This window comes from Vombatus ursinus, unplaced genomic scaffold (genome assembly GCF_900497805.2).
Source record: "Vombatus ursinus unplaced genomic scaffold, bare-nosed wombat genome assembly UNPS02014790.1, whole genome shotgun sequence".
Lineage (NCBI taxonomy): Eukaryota > Metazoa > Chordata > Mammalia > Diprotodontia > Vombatidae > Vombatus > Vombatus ursinus.
In genome coordinates, this window is record NW_020954568.1 from 196,727 (window position 1) to 204,755 (window position 8,029).

Below are 8,029 nucleotides of genomic sequence, written 5' to 3' on the forward strand. Positions count from 1 at the left end.
AAAGAAAGAAAGAAAGAAAGAAAGAAAGAAAGAAAGAAAGAAAGAAATTCCATCCAGGAGCTTGTTTTGATCCCCAGATAAGAATCAGTTGTCCTCAGCACATCCCCTGCAAACGATGCTGGTAAACAGAAGGTTGACCATTGCCCACTGGTCTGACAGTCTTATTTACAATGTTCATTTGCTCAGCAAACCCTTCCAGCTTCGAGGTGGGCCAAAGGCCAGCATCAGCCAGGCCTTACCCTCATTGTCCTGACTTTTGTGGAAGTAGGGCATGAGTTCCTGTGGGCCTGGGCTGGGCGCACAACCTTTCCTCCAGAATTGTACTGGGGCATTGAGACCCCATCCTCAAGACCTCAGTCACGTTGAGAATCTGCTTTGAAATTCCACTCTCGGGGTGGAGCCTCTCTCTCGTATGCAGACCCCCAACCCTCTCCAGTTCTGGAGAAAGCCTCGAGAGTTGCTACCGGCCAAAACTTCACATGCCTGTGGCTGGGATGGTGATGAGCCCCTCTGTGCTGAGCTCAGCTGGTCCTCAGACAACAAGCCTGAGGTCCATTGCCAGCCGTACACCAACTGCATCAGCTTGGTAGGACCTGCTAGAGCCCAGCCCCTGCTGACACCTGTGCCCAGGACCTAGAGCCCCTCTCTGTCATCCAAGGAGGAGGCCACACCCTTACCTGCCAAGTCAATATCAGAACAGCTGGCTGAGCCTCTGGAGACACTGAGTCTGAGCCCATTTTCTGATGTTCCCTCCATCTCTGGGTCCTGCAGAGCCCACCCCAAGGGCACCTCCTGACATAACCCTCTCCATCTTCCTAGATCATGACTGTACGTGCCAGGGTGGAGATGTTGGCCAAGTTGTAAGTACCAAGAGTCTGCCATGGGCTAGGCTGCTGGCCATTTCATGCATGGTGAGATTCTGGGTCCTTGCGGATGCTGGCAGGCAGGGGGCACAAGGCAGGTGAAGAAGGAGCCTGGAGGCATGGCTGAGGTCACCATGGGCCTCCCTCCTCCTTACCCTTCACCCTCCGCCCAGTTCAGTACCCCCTGTCACCTCCCAAATTCTGGCAGAGCTGGGACAGTGCTGCCAAAGGAGATACCTACACCAAAATTGCATTGGGTAAGGGGCTGAGTGCCCAGCCCAGGAAACTCCCAGCCACCTGGCCTTGCCGGGTATGTGGCTGGGCCTGGAGGCCATGGGGAAGGGGGTCAGGGCCATGAGAGAAGACAGGGAGAGGGAAGGGAAGGCAAGTGTCCAGACCAGGCAGTAGGACTGATTTAGCAGCACTGGCCTAACCCTCTTGCCGTGGCATGCCCGTTGGAAAGAGGTAAGTGTCATGCTCCTGTGATGGCCACATGCCAGGCACAGGAGCTGGGGTGACTCAATGTTTATGGAAGCTAGAATTGACCCTGGACTCCCCACCCCCAAAGACGCCATGCCCATCCTGGCCCCTCTGCCATTGCCCATACCATGACTGCTGTTCCTCTTTCAGCCACAGGGTGGAGGAAGAGAGCAGCTTTGCTGGCCAGCTCTCCCAGGCCAGGCAGGAGCTTGGTGGGGGAAAACTGGCCCTTCAGTCTCTCCCAGTCTTGACTTGCTCGCCCGCCCGCCCCCCAGAATGTGCCCCCAGAATGATGTCCTGGAGGGCATTTCCCCTCCCTCTGCCTCTCCCGTTGATGGATCTGTGGGGAGAGTGGCTCTTTCCCTTTGGCTGGTCACATCTCAGCCAGGGACGTTGGCCCTAGTGCGGGCAGGCAGCAGCTGCCCAAGACCCTCGGTCATCTTCTGCTGAAGCCAACTCCCCCTCCTTCCCTTCAGCAAGGCTACCCTTGGTTTCCTTTCCTTTGGGAGGCTGAGGGACCAGAGGCAGTGACTGCCGAGCCAATACGCCAGCCCCTCTGCTCCAGGGGAAGGAGGGCATCCCCTCAGTGCCCTCAGCTTGCCCGCCTCTTAGTAAGCTGTGGTATGTTGGCCAAATCCTCTTCTTTTCTGAGCTTCAGTCTCCTCACTTGTAAAACGAGGCGCTTGGACTAAAATTAGGGCCTGCTGGTTTTGAAATTCTATGTCCTGAGGTAGGGAAGGGGAAGGCAGCAGCCACTCGGGCAGAGAAGAGCCTTGCTTCAGCCAGCAGCGGCCTGTCCTGTCCTGTCCTTGTGGGTCAGGTACCAGGAGCCTTCGTGAGGGGTCCAACCCGCACACAAAAGGAAGGAGTGTGGGAATTACCACCACTGTCCGTTCTGGCAATGGGTAGGAGAGACCCGAGTGGGCCCTTTTACTTGGGTGAAGGTAACCTGAAAGGGCGCCTCGTGCCCCCTCAGTCACTGAGTCAGAAACTCTGCCCCTTCCCTTCAGGGCATGAGGTTCCTGTCCCAGCCTGGTCAAGCCAGCACTGGCCTTCCAATCCACCCTCCCCCCACGTCACACCACTGAACCGCAGAGCTGTCAGGGACCTTAGAAGTCCTCAAGCCCGTCCCCTTGCATTTTACAGATGGGGAAACTGTGACCCAGAGATGAGTTAAGTGGGACTCCTTCCTCCTCCGCGGTGTTTCCCTCCCTCATCCCTCCTCTCCCTTGGAAGACATCATGAAGGGGGTTTTGGAGCACTGATTGTCTGATCCTAGGAGCAGTGGGAGCCCCAGGCCTCTGGACAGGCCTCTGATTCAGAGGGATCATTGGAGGAGGATGTCTCTGGCATCCTTTAATGTCGCTACCCAAAGAGCCCAAGACTGCTCTGCAGAGCTGGCTGGGCTGACTGGCCCCAGAAGACCAGGCCAGGGTGCTAAGTGGCCCTGGGGACCCCTGCTCAGTGCCTCCCCTTCCCCTCCCCCCAGGCTCACTAGGAGAAGTTGTACTGAAGTCTGGCTGATGTTGCTCTGAGACTAGTGTGGTATCGTACACAGCTTCCTCGCCAGGAGTCAGGGCGCCTCTCTCTCTCTCTCTCTCTCTCTCTCTCTCTCTCTCTCTCTCTTTCTCTCTCTCTCTCTCACGCACTCACTTACTGGCTTGGGACAAGTCCTTTTTGCTCTCCAGGCCTCGGTTTCCCCATGGTTTCTGTGGGAGAGCTTGAGCTGCTCAGAGAGGCCGTGAACTAAGGTTAGTCTGGTTCCAGCAAGGCCCCGCTGGACTCGGGCCACCCTTGATCAGCATCACCAATGGATGGAAGGATCCAGGCTCCCTGGCCCTCCCTGAACTATCCCAACCTTTGTGACAGCCCAGCGTCTGTGTTATTTACAGATTACCACCCTCAGGAGCCGGATTGACCAGGCCCAGAAGCAGTGAGTAGCCTAGCCCTGCTCTAGCCCAGTGCCCAGAGCTTGGGCCAGGCCAGGCAGGGCAGGGAGGCCACAGATTAATTCATGGGACCAGCCATCACTGCCCCCATTCCCACCTCTGGGAGGACGGGGGGGAGCCAGGGGGCTCCAGAGGGACGGGGAGAGGAGCTCAGGTCATCTTTGAAGATGCACTGAGTAAGCCTGGCCCCAAGGAAGGGTCCTGTCCTGCACAGCTCAGCCACAGACACTCAACCTCATCCACCATTCCCACCTGGACAAGCTCGGGCCCTGGCCCAAGCCCCAGGCATCAGTGACGGCTGGGACCCCGTGCCAAGAGCAGTTACCGACTAACCGCTTCATTTCTGTTCCTGGCCGGATGCATCAGAGACAAGGGCAACCCGAGAGGAAGACAGAGCGGGGGCGAGAGGCAGGGCCAGTGGGAGCAGGGCCCCTGACCTTCTCCTGAAGCTGACCTGGGCCCTTTGCAATGTGTACAGAGGCCAGGGGCCCCTGGGGATCTGGGGGCATTGGGTGAGAGTTCAAGGCACTTTAGTCAGCCCCCAGGGGCCCAGCTGGTTTCTCCATCCCCTCTGGCTGCCAGTAGAGGCCCCGGGAGCTGGGGGGCCCACCCTGGTATCTTGTGATGCCCAGGGCAGCCCTCGGGGCTGAAGGTGCCAGGTAGGGGCTAGCCGAGGCCCAGACTGACTACAGTTAGAGTCTTTGGCCTCCTCTCCAGCCTCGATCCCCAAGCTTTTTCAACAGTGACCAGCAGTGTGATCTCCTAGGGGCAGTTCTGCCAGCAGTTTGCTATGTGACCTTGGGCAAGTCCCCTTCCCTTGTGAGGCCTTACTATCTCCCTCTGTAAAATGAGCATAAGAAACTATCCCCTTTGTACCCCCATAGGGGGAGCGGAGAGCCCCAGAAAGCTCCAATAAGGATCTTCAGGAAAATGCTCTTCTGTTCTCATCAACTTTCATCTCAAGCCAATGCCCAACCTTCCAGCTCAGACCAGTGCTGGCTGAAACAAGCATGGCTCACCCCTGCCCAGCCCCATCCCACCAGGGCCTTCAGTCCCACTTCTGGCCTCTAGCTCCCTGCTCAGTTTGGGGGGTGAGCTCAGATTCCTGCTTTGGAAGGTGCAGGGTCCAAGAGTCCTGCCCCAGGGGGGCTTGGGCCCTTGTCTCTGATGTGGAAGGTCAGGGGTCGGCATAGACCACTCTTGGAGTGAGCCGACTGGCTGGCAAGGTGTGACCAGTGTGTGTGTGCGTGTGTTTCTGTGTGTGTACGTGTGATCAAGAGCTGCTGTCAGCAGCTCCTCCTCAGGCAGGCAACGAGGCCCTTGGGGAGACAACCCCTGTGAATCCAGGACGTGCACAGATGACAAATGGGAACACGGATGGCAGCTCCCTGTGGCTGACCTTGACCCTCCCTAGCTCTCCTCCTCCCCAGCAGGCCTCCCCTTCTGCTGGAGGACTCCAAGTCTGCCTCTGTCTCCTCTACCGCCATAGTGCCTCACAGAGCCAAGGGGAGATGAGTTGTGGCTCATCTGCTTTTCTAGGGGAGGACACGTCGCCTTCATGCCTCCCTTACCAGGAGGCAGAATGGGCAGTAGGAAAATTGCAGGACTCAGAGGACCTGGCTAGGCATCCTAGTTTTAGGGGACCTTAGACCAATCCTTTCCCTTCTCTGGGCCTCAGTTTACCCATCTGTAAAGTCTGGGTATTGGACTTGATGATCTTTGAAGGTCCCCCACAGGACTGAAATTCCATGAAATTAAAGTCTCCTAAGTGCTGTGAACTGAGGTAGGAGCTGTGTGACTTTGAGGAAGGCAGGGACAGCAGGGAACATGGGGGACAATGCCTGGCCCCTCCTCTGCTTCCCAGCCCCCTCCTCCTCAGACCCCCTAACTTCAAACTAACCTGCTTGGCAAGGGACAAACTCACCCCTGACCAGGTCTGGCCTGGGTGCAGGTAAGTAGAGACCGCTTGGCATATGGGGCTGCGCCTCCCTCCCACTCTCCGCAGGCCGGTCACTTGTTGGACATGGGCTGGGGGAGAGAAGAGATGTGGGCCTTCCAACATGCGTGAGGCCTCTGGCTTGGTCGAAGGCAATTTCAAATTATCCTTGGAGCCTCCTGAAGGGAAGAGAGGGCTCAAAGCAGGGATAGGGTTCAGTACCAGGGACAGGGGCTCAAGGTTGTGACTGGACCAAGTCTGGCGTTTGAGGGTCAATCGTGGCACTAGAAAATGAAGCGGTCAGAGATGGGTCGTTAAGAACCCTGGGGAGTCTGTGCTGCCCCTGGACTGGCGCTCCGGGCGGGGCAGCCTCATTTCTCTGCCTGGCCCCCTCCCCGACTTCCCCAATGCTGACCTGGTTTCCCCTTCTCCACTTGCAGCAGCAAAAAGGCTGGCGCCAAGGGCAAGGTCGGCGGACGCTGGAAGTAAAGTGGAGAGAGCGCCTCCAGAGCAGAGATGGGTCTTCCCGCTGCAAGCCACCCCCTCTCCTGACGCTGTTGTTCCCCCTGGCTCCCACCTCCCAGTCTGGCTCCCCTACTGCTGTCTTCCCTCCAGAGTTCCGGGAGATATCCCAAAGAGGAAAAGGAGGCGCCTCCTAGAGCAGCCGAACAGACACGACGTCCCCCTGGTCCCCAGACCCTCATCTTCTCCCAGCCCCGCCGCCTCTGCCAGCCACCCCCTCCAGGGACTTCTGGCCTCCCCTCTGTGGGGCTTGTAAATAAAGCTCAAATGACCCCCTTCTCTGCTCAGTTTTTTGTATGTGTGGGAGAGGTGGGCCCTTCCCATCTTGTCTGAGTGGTGGCCAGGGGTGCCCAGTGGGGTGAGCACCAAACTGAACTCATCCAGCCAGAAGGGAAAAGAAGGCCAGGGAGCAAGAGCCAGCCGCAGGTTGGGACCCTGAGGGCTGCAGAGTTCAAGATTGCTGCTTGATCCCCATGGATGAGCAGGGGTTCCCTTTGGAAGGAGGAGGGGGCTGCACCCAAATGGCAGGGGGGAAGGACAAGAGGTGATCCTTCTCCCCTCACTATCCTACCAGTGCCAGGCCCCTGCCCTCCACCCCACTCAGTGGGCATGACTGAGACTGCTCTGAAAATGGTCCCCTCTGTGAGTCCTGCCCAAGCCCCTGCCAGCTTGGGCTCCTGGGACCCTAAAGGGGGGATTCTCAGCATCAGCCAGCAGGCACAGCTCCGGGGGGAGGGGCAGAAACAAGAAATCAGGCCTGGTGGTGGCATGCGGGGCTGAGATCGAAGGTGGGAAGTGGGCTGGGACAGCTCTCCTGGTTCCCTGCCACTCTCCCTTCTCCGGTCCTTGTTGGGCATGGGGTGGCGGGAGGAAGAGATGGGGGCCTTCCAGCATGCATGAGCAACTTCTCTGGGCCCAACTGAGACCCCTCCCCAGTTATGAGAGGAGCCTCCCAGGAAGGGCAACCCGGGGCATCCGCTGGACGTGAGGGGGGCAGAGTTGCACACGCTCGTCAGCCTCCCTCTCCCCCTAGCCATCCAAGGCCAGGCGGTGGCCCGGGGTGCTGCGGATGACCCCGGCACCTGCCCTGTCTGTCACAGCGCCTGCTGCAGCCACCTCCGTGGCCTCATCTGCCCGTTGTCCTGCTGCAAGTCTTCCCGCGTCGGGGCAGACACCCCGTCAGGCCCATTGCTTACCCTCCACCTGGTTGAGCCTGTCTGCCCAGATGGCTACATTAATTAATCAATAATACATTAATTAGCAAAGTAAACATTTATTAGGCACCTAGTGTGTCCCAGGCACAGTGCTGGAATCTGGGACCAGAGACACAATGAGAAGCGGGTCCTGGGGAGATGGGAGGGGCTCTCTCCTCACCCTGGGAAGGACTAGGCCCTGGGGTCAGCCTCGGCACCCTTCACCCACCGGGCAGCTCCCCTTTTCACAGGAGCGAGGGGAAGTCAGGAGGCCGAGCACCACTCTGCCCATTTCATAGATGAGAAAACTGAGGCTCAGAGAGATGGTCTGGCTGTCCTGGGCCCTTTTCTGACCATCTGCCTCAGTTTCCCCCTTTGTCTCTGTCGCCCGCCTCCAGGAAGCTCTCCCAGAGCGCTCTCAGCCATTCTGTGGCAGGACAAAGCCCCAGGGAATCCCTTCCTCCTAGGCGCTGAGGGCCCCGGGGCCTGGGACTCAGTTTCCTCACGAGTCCCTCTAGAAGACGGGTCAGGGCCCGGCGTCCGTCCCAGGTGCGGAGGGCGACGGAGACGAAGGTGCGGAGGAAGAAAGCAAAAAGCAGGAGCGGGTCGGGTCGCCGGCGGCGCGGCCTCCGGCCGCCAGAGGGCGATGCAGGCAGCGGCCAAGGCGCAGGCGCGGCAGCTCGGCCTCGTCTCTCTCGTCCCTACTTCCGCCGCCGACAGGAAGTTCCGGGAGCAGCTGTCAGAGAGAACGCGCGTCATGGCCCGCAATGTCCTGTGAGTACTGGGCGAGGCGGCCCCGGGAAACTGAGGCCCGCCCACGTGACCCTGGCCTCTGGAGCGGGGCTGGCCCCCAGTCACCCCCAGGGTCGTCGTGCAAGGCCCTCCTTCCCCCACGTGTCCCTCGCCTTTGCCCCGCCCAGGGCGCCCTCCCCGCCCTCCTCCCCCTCCCACCCCGGCTCCCGCTGGCCCCGCCCACCCCGGGGCGGCAGCGCTGCACCCCCTCCTTGACGGCGCCCTGGCGTTCGTTCGCGCATCCGTTCACTCATCCGTTCACTCGTGCATTCACTCGTGCATCCCTTCATTCAT

At 59.3% G+C, this 8,029-nt stretch overlaps 2 protein-coding genes across 4 annotated transcripts in view; both read left to right on the top strand.

Annotated features, from left to right (window-relative positions):
- TNNT3 (troponin T3, fast skeletal type) overlaps positions 1 to 6,026 on the top strand; it is a 27,235-nt gene extending 21,209 nt beyond the window's left edge. For 2 of the 3 annotated variants that reach the window (XM_027868696.1, XM_027868697.1), the window contains one exon: positions 5,669 to 6,026. In XM_027868696.1, the coding sequence (XP_027724497.1) occupies positions 5,669 to 5,887 (219 nt within the window). In that variant the 3' untranslated portion in view covers positions 5,888 to 6,026. Of the gene's footprint in view, positions 1 to 3,235; positions 3,277 to 5,668 lie in introns of all 3 variants that reach the window. The other variant, XM_027868699.1, reaches the window with a different exon arrangement.
- Positions 6,027 to 7,658: 1,632 nt separating this feature from the next.
- MRPL23 (mitochondrial ribosomal protein L23) overlaps positions 7,659 to 8,029 on the top strand; it is a 12,234-nt gene continuing 11,863 nt past the window's right edge. The window contains exon 1 of the mRNA XM_027868708.1: positions 7,659 to 7,717. Coding sequence (XP_027724509.1) covers positions 7,701 to 7,717 — 17 coding nt within the window. The 5' untranslated portion in view covers positions 7,659 to 7,700. The remainder of the gene's footprint in view (positions 7,718 to 8,029) is intronic.